This window comes from Crocodylus porosus, unplaced genomic scaffold, assembly GCF_001723895.1.
Source record: "Crocodylus porosus isolate Cpor-Errol unplaced genomic scaffold, CroPor_comp1, whole genome shotgun sequence".
Lineage (NCBI taxonomy): Eukaryota > Metazoa > Chordata > Crocodylia > Crocodylidae > Crocodylus > Crocodylus porosus.
In genome coordinates this window covers 194,414,733-194,438,110 of record NW_017728886.1, presented here as the reverse complement: position 1 = coordinate 194,438,110, position 23,378 = coordinate 194,414,733, and the positions used below count along the sequence as shown (strand labels likewise).

The window sequence follows — 23,378 nt, the reverse complement described above, 5'->3', positions numbered from 1 at the left end:
TGTCTGAGCCCCCAGTGTCTAGAACAGCCTGCCATCAGAGGTAGTTCAAGCACCTACATTGAACACTTTCAAGAGTACATTGGATGCTTATCTTGCTGGGATCCTATGACCCCAGCTGACTTCCTGCCCTTCGGGTGGGGGGCTATACTCAATAATCTTCCAAGGTCCTTTCCAGCCCTAATGTCTGTGAAATATGTTAAATCTTTCTAACAGTTTATTTTTTCTTTTTTTTTTTCTTGTTAAAACAACTTGTATTTGAAAACTTGGAGTTGTCACAGTGTTTTACCATAATTTGATATTGAAAAGATGCTGATAATATTTTTGTGACAAGTGGTCATTCAACATGCCTTCTGGGAGTATATGACTATGCTTGGCTAGAGCTGAAAGATACAAAATTTTACAGATTCTCATCACGTAATTCACATCTTGTCCTAACTTTCATTTAAACAAAAGTCAAAGGTAAAAAAAAATCTGTTTACACACAAAGTCAGGATAACACAAATTTAATTTTGTTGGCTTGTGTCTTGTTGGCTTTTATCATCCAAATATGGGCCTAGAATTATTTTAGAAGATGTTATATTTTAGAATTATTTTATTTAGATGTCCTTGCCCAAATGTATAAGTAGTCATATGCCTCTCCTGAAGCATACCTTCGTTAGTACATACAATTGTTGTAATTGTATACACAAACTGGAATTGTACATTCAAAGGAAGTAATTCTCTTTGCCATCAAAATAACTACAGTGGATGTACTGAAAACAAATAGATAAATTGACCAGATTCACAATCATACCTGGGCTGCTTTATATCAGTCTGCCAGTATATGAGTGACTTAAAATGGGTGAGAACCTCATGTAAAATCTTTGTATATGGATTTATGTAAGCTTTTACCATTTTTTTACTTTGGACTGTGTTTTGCTTTAAATTAATCTCTGACCATCTTGGGTTAGAGTAAAGTTGCAGCTAAACCCTGGATATCAGTGATTAGGTATTGGACTTCTCTAGTGTCATCCACTCTTCCTTGGGCCTGGTGTAAACCCGATCATGGGTGCAGTCCAGATCTATTCTTCAGACAGCAGGGGATTACAGAATGGTCTGGTATCAAAATTGGAGTTGGGAGCTACAGCCAAAGTCAGAAGAAAACAGGGTCAAATTGCCACTGGCAAAGACAAGGTGAACAAAAGTGTTAACCAGGATGAGAAGCCGTAACCCATAGCTTAAAGTCAAGTTAGTATCAAAGGCAGAGAACCAGAATCAGGGAATGCCATGGGTCTTACCAGAATAAGAAACCAGAGTCAAAGCCAGGAGGCAGGACCAGAAAGCCATTAAAGAAACACACAGAAGGTCAGGAGCAGGAACTTTTGCCTTTGCCTAGAAAGGAGACTGCAGACTGAATCTGCATTTTAAGGGCTGGAGAGGATGAGGCCTGATGCCTATGGCATTTGGGGATTGGCTTCTCTGAATGTCTTACTTGGGCCAGTTAGGATCTAAGTACAACTCTGGGCTTGCTGAGGGTGTTATCTGTTCAGGTGATGACCACGATCCTGGTTTTCTCTGTTTAAAAAAACAAACAAACCCAACAACCCCCAATTTTCAAATTAAAAAAGTAACCCAAAATCCACAATTTTGCATGATCAAAACAAAACACCACTCTCTCTCTCTATATATATAGAGAGAGATGTAAGAGGAATAAACACTTGTTCTTTTGAGACATGTCTGCAGTGAGCGTGGTGGGGGGTGGGTGGAGGGTCCAGGGGCTGTGGTGCCAGTGGACTACAGTGGGAAATGCATGAGGAGGTGTTCAGCCAGTGCCTCTCACACCTGGTGCCCTGGCCCCCACTGGTGGTTGCCCAACTCTCCTGGGGCCTTGGCCTCTTGACTGGGACCAGCTGCATCTAATTTTATGGTCTGAGCTCATTACCTTTGGATCCTGGTTTTCTCTGATAAAAAAAAAAAAATCCCAATCTTTGGATTAAAAAAGTAGCCCAAAATCCACATTTATCTACAATCAAAATGAGATGCCACTAGTATGCGTGTGTGGAGAAATCTGGGTTTGAGGATACTTTTTTTAAATCTAAAGATTGAGGATTTTTTTTTTAATAATCAGAGAAAACCAGGATCCCTGGTGATGACTTATCAGTGTCCAACAGAATAGTGTCCAACACCCAGCAGTCATCATCTATGGCCTGCACTGCCTGGGCCAGGATAGCATTCTGCTCCTGCTCACACTCCAGGGCCAGAAGCTGCAGCTAGAACTTCCAGTATACTCAGACCCATACCTCCTCACACCAGTCCCACATGTCCAATCCTCCACCCACTGTCCACCTGTCCTTGCAGGTCATGTCTTCCTGAGTACACCATGCCTGAGTATCTGCCAGCCAGTCCTCCAACACTGTGACCAAGCAGTCCAGGAGGAGCGTCCTGTCCAGCACAACTGCAGGACCTTGGCGGTGGGCAGCAGTGACCCTGATGCTGCATCTTGACTGCCAAGTGCAGCTTCTCTGGAGCATGCAGCTGCGGGCCTTGTAGAGCCATGGGAAAGAAGTTGATTATGTGAATTTTCAACATTTCTCAGGTAAGATGCTCTGTACCAGGAACCTTCCACTAACTGGCCTCAGATCAGAGGTCAGACATGCATGGATCTACAGGGACCATGGTAAGTCAAGGGGGCAAGTTCAGGCAGCTGCTGGCTGAACCTCTATCTGCACTTACTCCCTGGGGCTGGCAGGTCAAAGGTACCCTGCCTCCCCCTCCCTATTCCCAAGGCTGAACAGGCCAGGCTTCTAGCAGCACCTGCTGCTTCAGCTCCAGACCCTGCTGCCTGCTCCTCCTTCTGCAGGTCAACCACTCTGCAGCACTTCTGCCTAGTCCATGGTGTCCAGGCTTTGGGGGCATGGGGCTCCAAGACAATAGGAGGAGGAGCTGCGGCCAGGGAGTGTGGGCAGTTTGGGAGGAAATGGGGGCAGGGACAGGGGCAGTATGAGAATTACCATGTGACCAGGGCTCATGTGGCTGGCAGCTCTGCATGGTCATGGCTGTCAGTGATGGTGTGCAGCTCTGTGTGGTGTCCTAAGGTGGTGCACATGGTGGGTGGGCTCCCAGTGGGGGGCCTGGCTCCCCATAGAGGAACTGGACCTGGTGACAGCCAGCAGCGTCATGCCTGGCTGTGCCTCATGGTGGGGGATGGGCTTCAGAGATGACATGGCAGGTGCTGGCCTGGGCTCCCTGAGCTGCTGGTGGAGGGTGTAGCCAGGGAGCTCAGTAAGAAGGGCTGGTGGACACCTGAAGTGCCCTCCCCAAGTGACATGTCAGCATGGGTTCCAGTCTGGGTCAGGGGCTGTAGATAGTATATCTGTGGCCTGGGTCCTGGGGTGTGAGGATGTCCATCAGTTGCCCCATAAAGAGAATGGACTTATAGGCACTCCTGACTGACAGTTGTGCTTAGTGATGGCCACACACTGTACCTGTAGGGCCTTGAACTTTATGCTGTACTGTCGGTCCTGCCAGTTGTACCTATGCTCCCACATCTAGTGTGACAGCCCCTCATAAACTTGACCATTGGACTGCCCACCCCACTGAAACTTCTGGTGCACCTCTGGCTTATCCCACAGTGCCATGAGGTTGCCAGTCCCACCCTGTAACCACTTGGGGCCCCAGGTGGTGGGCACAGATGTGGGTATGGAAGTCGGTGAGGACATCATCATGGGTCCCGTGCTGGTTCTCTGGGCCTTTACATGTCTCTCCCTGTGCTGCCAGGCCTGGGAAGCTGCTTGCAGCACCCAGCTTAGTGTCCCAGCATGGGAATGGAAGCTGTGCAGCAGATGCAATGCCCTGCACCACATGCAGGCTCAGTGCAGGCTGCTGGGGGTGGCCTATGGGCAGGTGGAGCTGGCCCCAGCAGCTAGAAGCTGCCTGCAAGTGGGCCTGGGAGCTGGCAGGCCTGACTGGAGCCTGCAGCAGCCTGAAGCATCCAAGAGCATCTTATAGGCCCGGAAAGCATGGGTCTGGCAGGTGTGCAGCACTGCGGTGCCAGTTAGCAGTTCTGGGGTGCAGGCAGGCTGTGGAAGCTAGCCTACAGCCTTCCCAGGGGGACACAGGGGCCTGGATTGGCTTCAGACAGACTGCTGGTGTTCCCCAGGGCTCAAAATGCCTGCAGGCTTTTAAAGACCTGAGGCAGGGGCTGTCATAGAGGAAGCTTAGCCTTGGGGCAAGAGAGGATCCCAGCCTGGAGCCCTGGGGCTAGTCTGAGGCCAGCTCCCTAGTGACAGGGCTGACCTGGGAGCAAATTTGTTCCTGTGTCATGTCTACATGTGCATTACTGTGCAATAACTAGTCACACATAAATTTGCTACCTGCATTTGCACTTAGCAAATTCACTCATGATCAGGACGTTTTACTGCACAGTAAGCCTGCTCTTATGTAGACATGCACATTTACTTTGCATTGATGTGCAATTAAGCATCTTGTATAGACTTTCCCAGAATGAACAAACACAGGAAAGGATTGAGGACAGAGGCTCGTAGGTGAACATTTTTCTCCAAACAGTCACTCACTTTCAGCTTTCACTATGCTCGTTTTCAAAGTAAATTTACAAAACAACTTCAAAAGGTGAGCCTAAGAACAAAAATAGTAAGTTAGCAAAGTCACTAAGAAAAGACTGAACACAACCATTGACTTCAATAATCAAGTTGTCCTTTCTTCTGATATTTTGTCTGTTATCTATTCCTGGACATGTCTCTCTCCTCCTATTTCACAGACCAGTAGGCTCTTTTTATTCTTAGCTGTGCTGTGCCTGTTTTATATATATATTGCATATTTCCTGAACCATCTGAGTTAGAACACAACTCCAATTCTATGATTATTTTAGTCATTCAGAAATTAAATTGTTGGACATATATTATGGATAGTGTTTTTCAACCCCCCCCCCCCCAAAAAAAAATACATTTTTCAGTGCTTGGTTTGTCAAGGTAATACCAAGAAACTCTATCTGATATGTGAATGTGCCTCTTTTTGTGTCTTATGTTTGATCCACAGTTGTTTTAATTGCAAATTTCATTCAGTGCTCATGGCATTCTCCGTTAATTACTACTGACTACAATATTTTATGTGTAATGAGATCTGTATGTCCAACATCTTTACTGTTACTCACATCATTTAAGGAGACAGAAAAGTAGAATTGGCCTGCTCTGAGTATTTTCCTGGAAAATCCACTCAAGCTTTTTTTTTACAGTAATAATGATAAAATATACTGATACAGGTTTAAGGTTTATCTGTGAGTACAAAAATACATAACTAAGCTATAAGAAGTACAAACTTGACTAACATAACAGGGAACATAACTTTAAAATGTAAGAATAAAACTGGAACATTATTGAGAAAACTTTTGATTTAGCTGATTTTCATTTACTAAAGTTGAGACATTTTGGATCAATTTCTATTTCTTTTTTGCATCTAAATCATAGTTATTTAGCTGCATCAGTGTAGTTTCTGACAGTTATACACAGTTCTATTACTTGTATAGTGTGGACATATAAACATCCACACAACTGTGTTGGGGCATGTATATGAAATAGAATTGCAAACTGTGAAGAACTGAGAGGCATACATCACAAAATTATGCCTGGAAAAAAATATGATTAGCGTCCATTAGATACCAGAGAGGGAGTTGAACCTTCCCATATTTTAGATGAGTGATTAGGGAATTTTCTCCTAAAACTGGAAATCGATTTTTGGTCTACCTGCCCTGTAGGTAAAGTTTAAAACTGTCTCTCTTTGACTTCACAGAAGAGTTGTAGTTTAGGTAATGCCTAAGCTGTGGTGTGGTTAGAACAGTGTGCTGAAAAATCAAAAAGAGACAGAGGCTCAAAACTCACTTGAATGAAGGGTGCCTAGAACCTGGATCTCAAATGTCCTTGGCAACAGCTTTGCCACTCAGCCAGTAAAGAAAAAATGTGGATGGTTCTTATTCCTTCTGTATTTTTTTTTCATATAAATATGTATGGGTAAGTAGTTACTACATAGGCTATTGACCATGTGCAGTAGCCATATGGACACTTACACATCAACACTGAACAGGGAATAGAATTATAAATTGTGCACAAGTGCTGAAAATCACATTTACATGTTATAGGATAACACATTTATTTTTTAGAGGTAAAAGTGCTAAAATATATAGTATTATGGGACAAGATCCATAAGGGATGAATTCAGGGCTTGAATCAGCAACACATTAAATCATGTGACTAATCCCTGCAATTAGATTACATGTATGTCTAAAGCTTTCTGAATTAGTCCTCAAATACGTCAATGTGAGAATTCCAGTGATTTTTTTTCCCTAAGTATTCTTTCTTTGATTTACCTGTCTTTTTTTTTCAAATTCAACTGAAAGAGGAATGTCATCTTCTGTGCTGCTTTTTTGCATCCTCATTTTCATATTAGTAAATAGGCCTGTACGAATAGGGAAGTATTCGATTTGGATTCAGATTCAGCTGATTCAGCAGCCAACGATTCAGTTCAGAGATTTACATTGCTGTTCTGAATTGATTTGGCCAAAACAGCTTCAGAAGATTTGGCGCTGATTTGGAGAGATTCAGAAATACGGCCCTAGAGTATAATGGGGAATCACTGAAATACATATAATTTTGGCATTTTTTGGCTGATTTGGATGAAGCTTCCAGAGATGGTAGCCCCTTCTGAGGGCATGAAGCCTGACAAGTTTCAAGGATAGGTGCATGGAAATTGCATCTCAGGCTGCTGACAATCTAAACTCATGTCACACATGTGTGTTAAGCGACAGCAGGGTGAAAACTGCAGGCAATCTAGCCCCTGTTGAATCCACTACACCTGCCAATTTTCAAGGAGATAGCTGCAGGGCTTTCTTGGAAACTGTACCTCAAGCTGCTGACAAGCAAAACTCATGACATGGGTGACTGTATGTGTGTTAATGTGCAGCAGGCTGACAATTGCAGGCATGGTAGCCCTGCTGAGGTCGAGAAGCCCGCTAGCTTTCAAGGAGATAGGTGCAGGGGTTTCTGGAAAACTGCACCTCAGGCTACTGACAGGCAAAACTCATGACATAGGTGATTGTGTGACTATGTTAGGGCACAGTGGGGTGAAAACTGCAGGCCTGCTAGGCCCTGCTACAGCCATGAAGCCTGCCAGCTTTCAGGGAGATAGGTAAAGGGGATTATGGCTTCTGGGACTCTGCACTTCAGGCTGCTGACAGGCAAAACTCATGACATGACTAGGTGACACTGTGTGTGTTAATACTTACCTGGCAGGGGAGACACCATGATCAATCCTGCAGCCTCTCCCCGCATTCTGCTCATGTTGAGCAAATTCTTTTTGGTATTGGTTGGTGGAACCGGAGCGTGCTCTGTCCACTCCATGCATTGACCTGGTATTGCAGTGCTTCCAGGACCGGTGGGGAAAAAAAAAAAAAAGGCTCTCCTATATTTCCTCCTATGGTATTGGGTGGTGGAACCAGACCGTGCTCCATCCACTCCATGCATTGACCTGGTATTCCAGTGCCTCCAGGACCGGTGCAAAAAACAAAACAAAACAAACAAACAAACAAAATCTCCTATATTTCCTCCTCTGACATCCAACACTCTAGTCATGAGTTTTTGTTCTGTAGAAGTTTGACTTACACTTGCCCAGTGAACACATATATAGGGCTGCATACTGGCCTGGTTAGCATGCATCCTACTGTGCAAACTCAGTAGCTGTGTGGATGCTTATGTATCTGCACTGCAAGGGAAACAGGGTTTCAAACAGTGCCCAAGTATCAAAAATGGCAGTTATGCCAATGTACCACTGCTACATGGGTGCATAAGCTGAAACAGGATGCTGTCCTAAACCTTGGTACAGACCTGCAGAACTGTTATTTTGGAGCTGAATCACTTAGTCAAACACTGTAGTTTCAAATACTGCAACCGTTCTATGCATCAGCCACCAAGCTGCTGTCATATCATTTGCCTACTAATGCAGGTTTGTCAAAACTGACAGTGCAGAAGGAGCTGAGCGTAAAACATTGACCTGTCTGACGGTTATTTTCAATAGAATGTACTTATGACTGACAGAGAGTTGCTTGTAATAGTTCTGGTTTTGCCACTTCTGTTTCATGTTGCATTTGTTCTTTTTTTGGTAGTTGTCTTTCCTTTTCTCTTCCCCTTCAGATGTCCAAAATAACTATTACCTAATAACAGTCTAAAACAAAAGCTGTCGTTAAAAAAAAGAAGAAAGAAATGTAACAGATTTTCTTTTTTCTTTTAGGCATTGATTTTAAAGTAAAAACAATAACATTCAATGATACAACAGTGAAACTTCAGATATGGTAAGTTTTAATTTTTTCCCCACGAATGGAAGCCAGCGAAATTATAGTACAACATACACAATCTCATCTGGTTTTAATTGTATGTCTTTCTATAGTCTAATTATTACTTCATAGTGCATTTTAAAATTTGAATTATGCCTAGGGGAGCGTATTGTTTACAGCAACTAGTAGACACTTTAAAAAAGCAGTTATCTCTAAAACCATTTAACATTAAGGTTTCACTGTTGTGGCATACAAATAAAATGCAGACCTCTACTACATATTAAATATAAGCAACTTTATTACAATTTTAAAGGTAAGAAACAAAGCAAATTGTTTCATTACTTCAGACATGCATGCTCATCAGAATTTTGAGGGAGCATGATGAATCTTTGAGCATCCCTACCTTATTTTTAAATAAGGTTGCAACAGGAATGCTGGAGCCCAGCTATTTGAACTGAGGTGTGTTAATATTTGCAATGGTTAGAATTATTTTTAAAGGGATAATTCTTTAACAAAGTTGATGTTCTGACAACCCTAGATCTCGAGCAGCTAGATCTTCAAGGCTAATTAAGACAGCCCTGGAGACCTGCTTAAGTTTTATGGCAGTTTCCCAGAAAGCAATGTGGCCTGCAGTGTTCCCTGAAATCCCTGCGTTGGTGCGTGGTGTGGATGGTATCCCACCCTGGCATATACCTCCCATATTAGCTGTGCTTTTAGTTCACTCCCTGTGTTAGAGTTTACAGAAGTCAAGCTGGCATCTACCTTTTGAGGTTCCTATGCTGGGAGAATCCTCCCTTAGCCAAGTCATATCTCCTGTTTAGAGATCTTTATACCACTTTCCTCTCCCCATCTAAAGGGACCAGTGTAGGATCTTAGCTCTTGGTGTAGCCACCACAATATAGTGTTATTGGTGAACCTCCAGTCTAAGGGGCCTACACCAGTGCATTTCTTCAGTGCATAATGCTTATTCACTCTAAAGCAAGTCTTAGTACTGGTATAAAGCAATGCAGACATACTACAGTAAGGGGTATACCAGTGCAGTTACGTCATTTAACCATGCAGTGGTTAAACCTCCATGTTGACAAGGACTTTGGCTATTTTCTGCCTTTTCAGTTATGTAAGTGTAGGCTCTAAAACAGTCAAAAATATTTACAAAGCTTGCTGTCCTTTCCCTGTCCCTACAGAATAGCAGAATAGAGCATATAAGGATTTTATTCATGTGGCACTACAAAACCATTTCCATGTTCTTGCAGGGCATGCAATACCAAGTGATCTCTTATGGTGTATTGCAGGGATACTGCTGGTCAAGAACGATTCCACACACTTAGTACTTGTTATTTCCGTGGGGCACAAGGGTTTGTTCTTGTCTATGACATCACAAATTCAGACAGCTTTCAAAGTATCACAAAGTGGATGAATGAAATACATGAGGTAAGAATACTTAACTGCTGTCAGTCTTTTTTTCAGGGTGTTTAATAGCTTAATTTCCTGACTTAATGCACTTAATATGTTTAAAAAAACTGTGGCCCCATCTACATGTTATAGTTATTGTGAAATTAATGAGTTGGTAGCGTAATTACCCTGAGACCAGCTACACATGCAAAGAAGCTATTATGCCATAAAAAGCTTGAACCAGCTATAAAGTTAGACTCAAAAATGTGTACTAACTTCATAGCTGGTTGCTACTGAGATTCAATTTGCATATATAGCAGGTTCTGTCCTATGTCTGGGAGCCCCATCAGCTGTGGGCTCCCAGCCATACAGGGTGTCCCTTGCCCAGTTGGGGATGTGAGTCCTGCAACTACCGGGGACTCTCAGCCCCAGCATCTGCAGTCTCTGGGTTCTGGCAGCACCTTACCATTGGGTCCCCACAGCATGCTTCCCGGTATCAGGACTCAGCTGGGTCCTGACAACTGCAGGGCATGGCTGTGATCTCCCAGCCCCAAGGGTGCATGAAACTCCCAGGATAGGAGTTTCACTGCTGTGGTGACCTCTCAGCCTCAGGGGTGAATGAAACAGCCATTTCATATGATCTCACATACCTTTAGGGTTGGGAAATTGGGGCAGTTAATGGGCTCCCCCTGCACCTGCAGTGAGGTGCATTGGGCTGTAATGTGTAATCCCACAGTTGCGCTTCCTGCCATGCACAAGTGCATGGCAGGAGGCACTATTTCATAAATTGTGCATTAGATTCTGTTTCATATTTACCTGCATATGTAAAGAGGGCCTCTAGGATAAATATTATTGCTGGTCAGGTTCAAAGCTTCTTGTCTTAGTTTGTTCCATTGCTACATACAGGGTGTGTCTATATGAGATGCTGTGTCGCCATAGCGATGCGCTGTGGTGACTTAGCTCATTGCCACACCAACATAGCAATGGTGGGCACAAACTGTGATGCCACTGCTACTGTGCAGTAGGGTTGGAAATGACCTGTGTGGCACCAGGACTGCGCAGTACCAGCGGTACCAGCAGTAACAACCGTGCAGTCAGGTGCATGTGTAGACCCACCTACAGTATACTATTGTAATAGTTTTATAGTAGATAGTTTCATAGGAGATATGGAAATGCTTGGTAGGTCCTCCAGAACATCTTCATAACATTGTCAGATTTTCACCTATCATACATTTCATCTAGTATTTTGTCCCGTCTGAATTCAGACACCTTGAGAAATGGGGCTTCAGCCACCAACAAGTAGTCTCCACAATCCAGTCGAACTTCACGTGAGGAAGATTTTACTTATATGTAACCTGTACTTTCCCTTTCTTAATTTCAGCCTACTGGTCTTAGTTATCCCAATATCAAATTAAACCATTATGCTCCATCCTTGTTGATAATTTGCCTTTGTCATGTATTGTTATATTCCTATCAATGTTTACCTAAGCTATTCAGTTTTATCTTGTTTAACCTTTCCTCATAAAATTTTATCTGCTTAGGTTAAACTAACAGTAAAAAAACAAAAATATTCAATATGAAATAAATTCTAGGACTGTGAATGGCTTGATTTCAGTTGCAGGCCAGTCTAGACAAAGACTCATTAGTGAGTCTCATAATTCGAATTAAATAATAAGATACAGTTCTATCAGACTTCACTGTCATGTCTAATAGTTTAGTGTCTTGGGTAAACTGTAGGTGGGCATTCAGTATAAAATAAGTGTTTTATGCAATAATGGTTAAAACACAGGGCATTTCTTCAGAATTAGTTACTCAGTGGGAGGTGATGTTGCCTGGTTGTGCCTTGAGGATTACCAGTAAATCTTCTTTAGCAATCCCTCATATTCGAAGATGATTGTCTCATTTGTGTGTCTGAAGATAGCTGATGAGGCCTATCTGGGATCGACAGACTCTCTTATAACCACTGCCTTCATACCTGTTCATGACTAGGAGCTTCCAGACCTTACAATTCTGTTCCCATTGCCATTAGCTGGTCACCAAAGGGCTTGAGGAATGTGCTGGAAAAGCTGTTTTCATGGAAGGTGCCTGTGCGTGACTTATTTTATCATGGAGAAGCTGCTGTACATCTGCTTCCACATGGCTCTTGGCAGAACAGGACCTTGATCCAATGGCAAGGAGACCAAGACAACAGGGGATCTCGTTCCACTGCAGCCTTCATGCACCTGCGCAGCTGTTGAGGACTTGTAGACCCATGGCTAGTGGCTGGGCAGGCTTATTCTAGTGGTGACCTGTACTTGCCATGTCACAGCACCCTCAAAGGATTTTCAGGAGGGAAAGAATTGCCATCTGCTGTCCTTACCACAGCCTAGTGGTGCTGCCACTGCTTGGTCCATGCCTGCTTATTCGTCAAAGTTACCCCTGCTTATTTTATAGCTAACCTTCCATGAAGATCTTTCCCCTATCCACCACCTGTGGATGTGCTGGGTAGCTCTGCCCCACATTAAATAATTGTGAATGCCCAATGCCAGTGAATGCCCAATGGCAAAGTTGCTATTGCTACTTTAAGTTGAAAAAAGTACAAGGGTGGGTAGACCAAAAGTGGTTTGTAGATTTAATTAATTGGCTGATGGAGTTTCCTTTGGTAAACACCGGGAGTTGTAAGAGAGTATAAAATTTGCATTTAGGCATAATCAGATCAAACTTAATCTTTTATAATTTTATGTATCTTATCTAGATTCATATAATAATCGGGCTTTATTTAGAATCATAGAGTTTTTGTAAAAGCATCTGTCTAGTGTTCCAGGCCCTTTCCACAAATTTTAAAAATAACAACCCTTGTGAATTAGCACTCCTGGTAACAGATCCTCAATCACTTAATAGAAAACTAACTGTTAGTAGGGTAGTAAATCAAATTTGTTTGCATTTCAATTAATACTAAGAGTGTAATAAGATAATTTTTTTAGCAACAAATCTATTATTACTGCTCGAGTGAGTTCAAGTCATACAAGAACCTCAATATTTAGGTCATTCTTACATTCAAGTCTAAAGGTAACTCAGTACTCTGACTTTCTGTGAAAAGCTGAGTAGAAAAAATATGCTCAGTGAAGACTATAGAAAGCTTAATTGACATATTCTTTATGCCTGTATCAGAGCTGTCATGCCCTTATAATAGTATGTTTATTGTAGGAAAATTACTTCGGAAGCTGATTTATTTTTTCTTTATAAGTTTAAAAGAATTGCAGGCAAAACTGACTTTTAATACGTTATGTGTTGTTGATTGGGAAAATGGTTTAAAGGTGTTAGAAATTGCATGCAACTATTCAGAAGGACTGAGAGTTCAGTTCGGCCTATAAAAATAAATAATCATATGAAATAAAGTAACTGCATATAATTTGGAATTTGTTTATACCAAGATCTACACCAAATGGCAACTGAGCCCCTGTACACAGATACAATGCCCTAGATTCTCTTTTAGATGCATACGACTTTTTTGCATCATGCTGGTGTCACAAAGTTACTATAAAGACAGCGTAACCAACAGCAGCTAGACCAGGTTTATACTGCAAGGTTTGCTCCCTTAGCTGATGGTGCTATACTGACAAAATTCCTGGTGTGGACACAGCTCTCTTGACATAAGAGAGACAAAAAGCCTGAGGCTTAATTGATTCTATCTTCACAGGGTAGTCTAAGCAGTGTAGATTGAACTGATAAGCAAGTGAACAGACTTTTGATTCTGAAAATGCAGCCATATGCCCGCAGTGGCCCAGGCCAGAAGATGCGGGGCACTAGAGCATGCCTCCCTGGTTGACCGTAGCAGACAGCTTGGGCCAAGGCTAGCCCACTCACCCTTTGAGGTGGGGCTTACTGGGAGGTGCAAAGCATCCTGGGATGCTGGGGGGCTGTGAGTTAACTTGACTCTGGAGGGGATCTGGGGTGGAATTTCAATAAACCAATTTAACCTAAATCAGTTAAGTCTGATACCACATCCATCCAGGTTTATCTTAAACCAATTTAGGCTATTTTGAAAGCACTTTATGTGCACTGAACTTCTGGGCTAGGGACATTATAACATTATCAGTTTTTAGCACCAGATCAAAATCAGCCTTGTAGGTGCTTTTGTTTAGTGATTGCAGTGTCTAAAGCTTAGGTGTTTTGCCAAAGATGAGCGATCCAACCTAAAAGAGTTGGACACGTTGCATACTGGCACAATAAATGGAGAGATTAAGGAGCATCAAGGAGCTGAACAGGGAATGGTGTGCAGCTAGCTAGTAGGAAATACTAAGCGTAAGGGCCTACCACTCATAGTTCTCTAGAGCATAGGTGTAGCTACAGGGCTACGCACAGAGTATCTCTGTCATCTTGAAATCCAGAACACAGAGTGGAGACACATTTCTGAACAAGGATGGTTAACTCACCCTGATAACCCTTATAGCAGCATTGAATTCAGCATAAAGCACACCTTGTTCACTCTTGAGCATGACTGCTGGTGATGTCCACTTTTTGCCACTGAGCATAATGGTTATGTAGGAAATAGGAGATCTGGGTTTGAGACTCTCCTCATCCTGAGAGGACTCAAACTCACATCTCTCACTTCCATGAGAGAGCCCTAGCTCCTCACTGGCAACAAAAATGCCAAAGTTAAGAGAACAAGCAAGAGAGGGCTGTGAAGAGGGCACTCTCCAGGAAGTCTGTGTTCTAGTCCCTGCTGCCAGGGACTGGGTCCCTGATTTTTAACCAATGACTCTTTTGCTTGTATTCCTTCTGGCCCCACGACTCTTACTCTATTGGCTGCCCAGTGGCCTCGCTTCAGCAGGAGAGGTAGGGAGGACCCTAACTAGCCTACTCAATACCTTGCTGTTTAGGGCACTTGCCTGGGAAGACAAAGATGCAGATTGAGGAGGCGCTAGAAACCAGATCTCCCATTTCCTAGTTATGTCTCTAACAATGAGGCCGTTGGGCATGAGTGAGTGGTAGTACCACGACCCTTATAATGACAGTGTTTTGTAATGAACTGTATGCAGGCTGTCAGTGTCAGAGATGCTATATAGGCTTTCTGGCTTCCTAAAGAATTGAGGACTTGGGCAGAGTTTAAGTGTCTCTCATCACTGCTCTGCATCTCACCAGAACCGTGGTGGGAATTAGGCACATATGGAGCTAGCATGAATTTTATTGCTTTGGTGTCTGCAGATTTTTTCCAGGCATCAGATGCCCAATGAATCCAGGTTCCTAAGCATTCTGCGACTGCTGGACTCTGTTTGATCTGGATTGTTTTTGTGATCAGAAGGTCAATTTAACTCTAATCAACATGAATACTTGCTGGTAGCTAAAAAACTTGTACCTTTTGGATATATTTCCAACAAGAGTGAAAGAGAACTAGATAAAATAAAATAAAGCCAGGTGCTTAGATTCCTGTGAGAGATATGTATAAGAATTGCAAATGTAGGTGGTATAAGCCCTAAGTGTGTAACCACCTGCAGGAATCAGTGGATTCCTTGAAAACATAATCATCATTAATTATAAAGAATAAATTTACAATTTATATGGTCTAGTGATTTGAGGAAAGTCACTGTCTTGCCATGTGACTTCATGTACTTCCCAAGGCATGGACAGACATAATAATGTCTATATTGGTGGAATCAGCATTACACTGGTGTAAAAAATGAATGCACAGGTAATACAAACTAGGGGAGACTTTCCCCAATCCAAAAGATAATTATTCCCAAAAAACTGAGGATAAAATACTATGATGCAAGTTGCATTTTCCTTGGTCTGTTGTCCTTTTGGGATAGTTGTTTGCTAAAGGCAAATGGGCCATTACTTGTTCCCTTACTGCTTTGCAATGAAGTGCTACAATAACCATCTACTGTGTTATCTGTCCCAAGAAAGTTGCACATCTGTCCTTTCTTGACTTCACTCTAATTTACATTGGTATAGAAACTGACTTCAATTAGGTTATGTGTACATATCCTGTCTCCTCTTAATATTTTTTCCTGCTCAGATGTGTTGTGATGCTTAATTATTAGTTAGAGCTGTTCACTTCCATCCTATACGGTCTTGCCAAAAAGTTCTGTTTTCCTTTCCACCGTCTTAATATGTAACAATAAGCTCAGTGTTGATCCATAAAGGATAAATGGGGGAGTTTGTGGAGGATAAGTGAGGTAATTCTTTGGGGCACCAAGCCTTAACTGGCTACTTTTGTATAGGGAAATATCAAGCATGTGTGTTTGTGTCATCACTGTCCTACTGTAAGTAAGACAGAATGCAGCTATTTAATCTTAGTGTCCATTTATACCAGCGAGGACCCAGACCTGCTGTCTGGATCTGGCAAATGGAGCCATGTCATCTGGCCTGCAGGTCTCCCTCTGGTTCTGGAAATGTGGTGGTACAGTGAGTGGTGGGTGCATTAATTGTTGCAGCTCCTGGAATGTGGCAATTAATGCTGCTGCTGCCACTCACCGCACTCAACATTCTGGATCTGTGAGGAATCCCACAGGCCAGATCCAGAGCACAGAATGATGTCATCAGGCCCATGGGACTGGAAATTTGGGGCAGGAGGATTAGCAGCTATTGTGTGTCTAGGAACCACAGCAATTAATGCTGCCACACCAGATTCCAGATCCCATGGATCAGGTGGTGCAGCCCCGGATCTGGCCTGTAGACCGGCCCTGTTCTTTAGATCTGGCCCAGGGACTGACTTTGCACCACTAGCTGGGCACCACTAAACTATACCAGATAAAAAGATTGTCAAGGGCTAATTTTCCAAATAACCTGAAGGTATGATAGCTACTTGCACCTACTTTGTTAGAAGTTTTTATATTACTTTTATGTACTTGCATATTCTACCCTTGTGAAGTAGTATTTCTGTAAAATGAAGGGAGAAAATTATATTGGAAGAATAACATCTTGGCTTTCAAAAGATAAAACATGGAAAGTTCACATTTGTACACCTCATTTGTTGCGATGCGTGCATATTCAAATCGTCATTTGCATATCCAAGTGCATAGCCATGTATTTAATCGGTTTGGGGCACCAATTAGGTGGCCACAATTTTGCAAATAGAGTAGAACATGAATTAACCAATACCTCGGAAGGAGTCCATGTCAGAGCTTGGTTAATAGAATGCAGTAATCTCTCATCATAACTCTCATGTACATAGTCTTGTCTTCTAATCAGCCCTCTGTGTCGTGCTTTTTGGCTGCTCCCCCTTGTGGCCAGAGATCACAATGACTTAAACATTGCTGAACTGGTGGGAAATTTTTGATAAACTATTTTTTGCCATAAAAGAAAAGAAAAGCAAGAAAAACAATCTACTGGAGCCAAACTCTCTTGACTTGAAAAGAATTAAGTTTTGCAATTGTCCAGCTGTCCCTTTTTGATATTTTTGCTTTACAGGTTGAAATGACTTTTCCTTTTCAAATTGGAGTAAATTTAAACTAATGAAAGGTAAAAAAAAAAATGAGAAAATTGGAACTGAAAAGAATCATAAAGAATATTTTGACCTCCCACATCCCCTCCCTCCCCCTCTGATGCAGAGAGGTGGCTGTATTTGCATCCACAATGGCAGTATCACCCTTGTAGCAAAAACTATTTTGGAATCCGTTCCTTCCCACATTAACGCACCCCAGCCCTCCAAATTTAGGGAGTTTTAGACTTTGGTTTTCTACTTCCATGTTTAATTATTTTGAGGGGTCACAAAATTATACTCTTTTGACCCTAGTTGACTTCCTGTCCCTGGGGCGTGGGGCTGGACTCAATGATCTTCCGAGGTCCCTTCCAGCCCTAATGTCTATAAAATCTATATGAAGTTTTGGAACACTTACCAGTTCTTATTCTCAGGAAATGCAAATTAGCTTAACTGGATTGATGATTCTGCTTGGGGTCAGATCAGATTTTAATGCTACTAATTTACATTGGCTTAAGGTCTCAAAGGTATTATCTACAATATGAATAGCTTGAAAATGGAAGGGGCAATTTCAGTCTGACATATATTCTATAGTAGTCCAAAGTCAAATTACGTTGAATGAACATTTCAAGCTGCAAAAAAGCTCTCATATTTGTAAAACATTTTGAGAGTCATGGAGGGAACATATTACCAAAATGCAAACTTATTAGTAAATTATATTAACAGGAAAATCAAATTATAATTTTTTTCTGAAGGAATTGTTGTCTTAAAGGCTTTTTAATGTTGTTTATCTTTTAAAAGTTATTTTGAAAGAGTATTCCTGTGCAAAAAATATTCTTACCTTTTGGTATGGGAATGAACTTGCTAATTTAAAACATGGATTCCATGTCTTTCATAAAGAAAGTATATTTTACCCTTTACTTTTAACCTTTTTCTTCAAAGTAAAGTCAAATGTCACTTAGGAAAGCTTTAGATACATAAAATCTTCTTTCAAATAAAAAAATGATTATGTGATGTGATTAAATTGTCTATTTACCATACCCTATTTTAGGGACTGATGTAATTTTATGTAGGAGAACCATTGACCTTAATGAGTAAAGCTCCAATGCGTTCTGAAACAGCCAACATTTTGGTCTATTAATCCAGGTTAGATTGATTCATTATTTTAGGCCTGTACTTTGTACTCTTATGATGATCTTACTTCATTTTAATACTACATTATCTTGAGCATCAGCTGCAGTTATGAAATGAGATTAGCTGACTCCAAAATGAGAGTGGATTAAAAAATGAAATGGTATTCCTTAATAATAAATTGTGCCTAGTGCTGTACTTTCATATGAGGCAACTTAGTTGTAAAAGTGCAAATATACTAAAAATGATGATTAGCTCTGTCATCCTTTAATGGATATTTTTCTTTGTATATCTCTAAGTGTGTGTATGTGAATGTGCACACTGGTGGAAGGATATGGCTGTATGTGGCTTTAGTGTCTGTTAAAGTATTTAGAGTGACAGGTCTGCAGAGTGAAATGTTCTATAGAGCTACGTACAGTATAGTACTGGTTGCAGCAAAGTGAGTTTTCCTGATCCTGATCTGTTTGGATTACCTCTAGAATTGGAAGGGTAATTAATTCTTCATGCTCATTCATCCCCTTGTATAACTGTATCACGGTGGGGGCGGTTTCTAATGTCGATGCCTGCCCAGTATGAACCGGACTGAGGCCACTAACTCTGAGGGATAAGAAGTGGTATTAAATATGTATAAATATTACATATTTCATGGTGTCAGTCTGCAGGTTCTGTATTCTGTTACAGAACTTTCACTTCCTTTCTCATCATTCCAGTCTTCTTTAGCTATAACAGACAGGCCTAAAATAATAGTATTATAGAGCATCCAGTACATTTTAGACTCATGATATATGTAACTGGGTTAGCAGGACAGCTAATGGTAGACAAAGGATAGAACGGTTGATTCTTGATCTTGTTGAAGTTAATGCAGTTTTGGTATTTCAATAACTTTATAGAAGCTTTTTGAAAATGTTTTAGAATAATTGATTCACCGTAAGTTGGGACACTTTGAGTGTAATTCTACCACCCTAATATACAATAGAGTGTGGAAAAAATGTCCAGAGATTCTTATTACATCCCTTCCACTCAGGCAGTATAAAAAACTATTTTGACAGTACTCACAACTAGGGACCTACCTAAGTCACGGAGGCTGCCTCCATATATCATGGCCCCAGTGCGGTGTTTGGCACCATGTTCATAGCAGAATGCAGCAGCCCCATCCCCCTACCCCTCCCACCTCTAGCCAAGGGGACCTAGAAGTCCTGCCCCTCCCTGGAGATTGACACTCTCTAGGTTTGGAGGTGGGGGTGGGTACCACATCCAATCAGAGGCATGGGGGGGTCTGCAGCTCTAGTCTGCAAAAATCTTGTCGTACTGCCTCTCTCTCCCTCCCCCCGCCATACTTCAGGATGCCAGGGCTTCCACCTCTGTTTGCAGCTCTCTTTTCACATCCCCCTCCCCCATTTTCCTGCTTTTTTGCAGTCCCTGTGCTTTTTCGTGGGAACCAGGCTTTTTCACAGGGGACTTGTCAAATTTGCAGTTTCCATAAAAATCATGTAATTGTGGATTTTGTAGGTCCCTACTCATGACAACTAGAAAGTAGAACTAAGTAATATGTCATCTGGTATACCGTATCAATCTTGTGGGGCACTTACAGGCCTACAAGATTTGTTAGAAGACAGGGTCATGACCTTTGAACCTTGCCAGAGATGGAGCATAGTATCTCCTATTCTCTCTGCTGTTTCCTTAGTTTTTAGAATACTGCCTTAGTTAAGTGGACTTTCATAACTGACTGCATAACTCATCCCTCAAAAAATTTAGGCAAAATGTATTTCTTTTCAAGGACATGAAATGTTAAAGGTAGAACGAAAAAAGCTTTTTCCCCCCTTAAACTTGATTATGCTTGTTAATGATGTTTTTCTTTCTTTGTTATTAGAAAGCAGATGAAGAGGTGGAAATAATACTGTTGGGTAATAAGTGTGATAAGGAGACAGAACGTGTAATCCCAAAACAAAAAGGGGAAAAGGTATGCATTGATCACTAGTGCTTTCGTCTAACGCTTTGAAGTTTTTAGCATTTGGCTATGAACTGTGACATTAAAAACTGTAATATGTTCCTGAATTCTAAATATTCTGTTATGAATTGCTTCAGAAGAATAGTTTTTTAATATGTGACCAGAATAGAGCAAATAAGTTTAGTAGTTGCTCTCTTTAGAACACTGATTTTTGTATTACATTTTAAAACATACTTACTGTAGAGTGTCTAGCATGACACTTGAAAATTCATTATTTTCAGAGCCAGACTTTTAAAAATATTTAGAGTCTTCATGTGCACTGTATTACTTTTCAAGAGAGACACTGAAATGTGTTCCACAATTTTCTGATACCTGATGTACCACTAGTCTTCTGCATCAGTATCTTTCAGCCTTCTTACATTGTTGTTTTCAGAAAATGACTTTTCATTGTCTTCCACTCAAGACCACAAGCAATACAAAGTCTGGAGGTGGGCTTAGAGTATATAATATTCTTCTAAAATATCTTTAAAAAATATCCTTGGTAATGTGGATTTACTTGCACTGAGCATGCTAACTTTTGTTTTTTATTCTTCTGTTTCTGAGATTTTTTATTGGTAGGCATTGTACAATCCCAGTGAATTAGTTATTATTGGAAACTAAACCATGTTTTGGGGTACTGTGAATCATTTAAAAATCCTAAAACTAAAATGTCTCTTTTAGTTTCTCTTCCATTATGCAAAAAATGCCGTGTAAATAAGGGGGTTTTGTCATTACCTTTTTGTTTTTTAGGGTTACATCAGCAGTGGCATGACTACATTCATTTTGCATCTTTCTTGGAACACACAGTGATTCCTTTTAGTTGCACCTATTAAAGGACTTTGTTTTGAGAGTAATTTCTGCCTGGGGTCCACAAGCAGCACTATGAAAAGCCTTAATATAAGATTTGATTACCTAGAGAACCTCCAGTTTCCCTACCTCCCAGTGCAGTATCTGTAACTGACAGGGCAGCAACTTCAACCCATGTTCTAAGTCCCCATGTTACAGCCCTTCTTCCCCCCTACCCATGATTTTTCTTAGGGTCCGGGCTGCAGACAATTTTCTCAAACACGTAAGTTAATTACTGCCTCTGATAGGTGTAGGCTGCAGTAGCTGGCAGCAGAGAGAATCTTCTGCCTCTAGCATCAAGCCACCTATGAGTTTTCATTGTCTTCTGGTTCAGGCTTCCGTGGTATTCTGATTTCACCAAAATCAGCATCACATGGCGTTTCTCTGTATCCTACGTTGCAGGGCAGAGTGGCACCTTATAGACCAATCAGTTAATCTGTGAGGTACCACAGTGCCCTGCCTTCTGCCTGACTTCAGACTAGCATGGCTAAGTACCTCACTCTGTATTCTAGCTTGTTGTCACTTTGCTTTGCTTGGCTAGCAAATGTGAAGAGGAAGAAGACTAGGTCTGAGCGAATAGGGTGAGATGTAGTTACATGCAGAAGTGTAACAAGCAGTTTTTGTGGCCAAGGCAGCAGTGGTGGTGGTAGCTGCCAATATTGTTCCGCCTCTAAATTGGTGCCCAGACCTGGTGCCCTGCTTGCCTGTTCCTACTTACATTACTGTGAAGAATGCAAGCAGAAGTCTGGCCTTGATGTAGGGGACACAAGGAGGGCAGTGCAGAGATCTGAAGAACCAGAATGTTGGGGAAAGAAGGTTTTTTTGTAGCTGCACTCAAGGTGGTCTGAGGTGTATGAGAGTCAGGGAGGCCAGAAAAGAGGCTGCTCAAGGGAAGAGATGTCCAAAGTAGGAAGCAGGGGTTAGCTGGGAGGGAGCAAACATGGATGGCAAACAGATAAGATTCATTGGCAGCTTCCTTTTATAGGGAAATGTGGGGAGGTAATAGGCAACATAGAGTTTGCAAACCTGAGTAGGAGGGAGGTCAGTGACAGAGGGAATCAAGGCAGCAGGAACTGACTGCAGTCTTGTTTTCTTGTGTTTCTTGTTTTGTTAGGGTGGTGGGAGAATGGAATCTCATAGGGATGTGCTCAGATGGTGCTAGGAGAGCAAGGCATTCAGACTGAAGTCTAGAATCTGTGTTCCTGCTCCTCCCATGGCCTGCAGGTAATGGACAAGTGTCTCTCTCTAGCAACTGGTTTAGCCTTGGCCTGATTGTGGGGTCATGCATCTGATCAATTCCAGAATGTGAGGAAATGTTCTGTATGTCAGAACCCTATCAATTTTATCGAAAATCACACAGAAGATAGGGCAAGGCGGCATCTTAGGAACATTACACAAGTTTGATACGTAAGTCTAACTTAAATCAATTGAGCGTACCTTGCACGAGGTCCATCTTAGGCTGCTTATGCATTTTTAGATTGTTGTGTGTGTGCTGAACTTCTGTACAGTTACAGATTTAGATTGATCTGCGTTCACATAGACTGGTCTAAATTTAATGTTTGTATGTGCCTTTAGGGTGCCTGTACGTGTGCAGAGCAGGCATTTTCAAAGGCACTATAACTTTTGCACTTTACTTAAAGCATTTTAGATGTAGGGCCTTAAAATGTAATAGATGTTCCATGGCTTGGTGCAAGTTTTGTGCCTTGCTGTAGTTCTGTAGAGTAGGAGCTAGGGCAGGGGCGGGCAAAATATGGCCCGTGGGGTGGATCCGGTCCGCCAGGCCATTCTATCCAGCCCGTGGAGCCCCTAAACAATTTAATAAATTAATATTTATTTGCCCTAGTTCCCTGTCAAAGTTAGCCGGAGACAGGGGCAGTAGGACCCAGAGGGAGCCCTCAGCAGGCTTGCAGGCTTGAGCAGCCCAGCCCCACCCAGCCCCAGCCAGTTCCTTGCTTTCCTGCCCCCGCCCTGCTCCAGCACCACATGGCTGTGGCTCCCGGCTGCATCCCCGGACCACGGAGCATGGGACCGCACTGGTAGGGGTGTGTGTGTCGGCAAGCACAGGGGCAGTGTGTGTGTGTGTGTGTGTGTGTGTGCGCGTGCGTGCATGTGTGTTCTTAGGGTGAGTCCCACATGCATACCCCTCCATATACATGCGCCTACACCTCCCCTCACACTGCCATACACAAACCCCAGCCACCCTCTCCCCATACCCATCCACACCCACAGCCCCCACAAACCTATACCCACCCCCACAATATACAAGAATAAGACTTAATTTTAAGCTACTGTGCAGTCACCTC

General features: G+C 42.1%; 1 protein-coding gene across 1 annotated transcript in view; it reads left to right on the top strand.

The window, feature by feature from the left end:
* The window catches only part of LOC109318342 (ras-related protein Rab-10-like), a 54,749-nt gene that overhangs the window by 10,229 nt on the left and 21,142 nt on the right, over positions 1-23,378 (top strand). Inside the window, exons 2-4 of the mRNA XM_019547539.1 lie at positions 8,275-8,335; positions 9,610-9,748; positions 20,113-20,202. Coding sequence (XP_019403084.1) covers positions 8,275-8,335; positions 9,610-9,748; positions 20,113-20,202 — 290 coding nt within the window. The remainder of the gene's footprint in view (positions 1-8,274; positions 8,336-9,609; positions 9,749-20,112; positions 20,203-23,378) is intronic.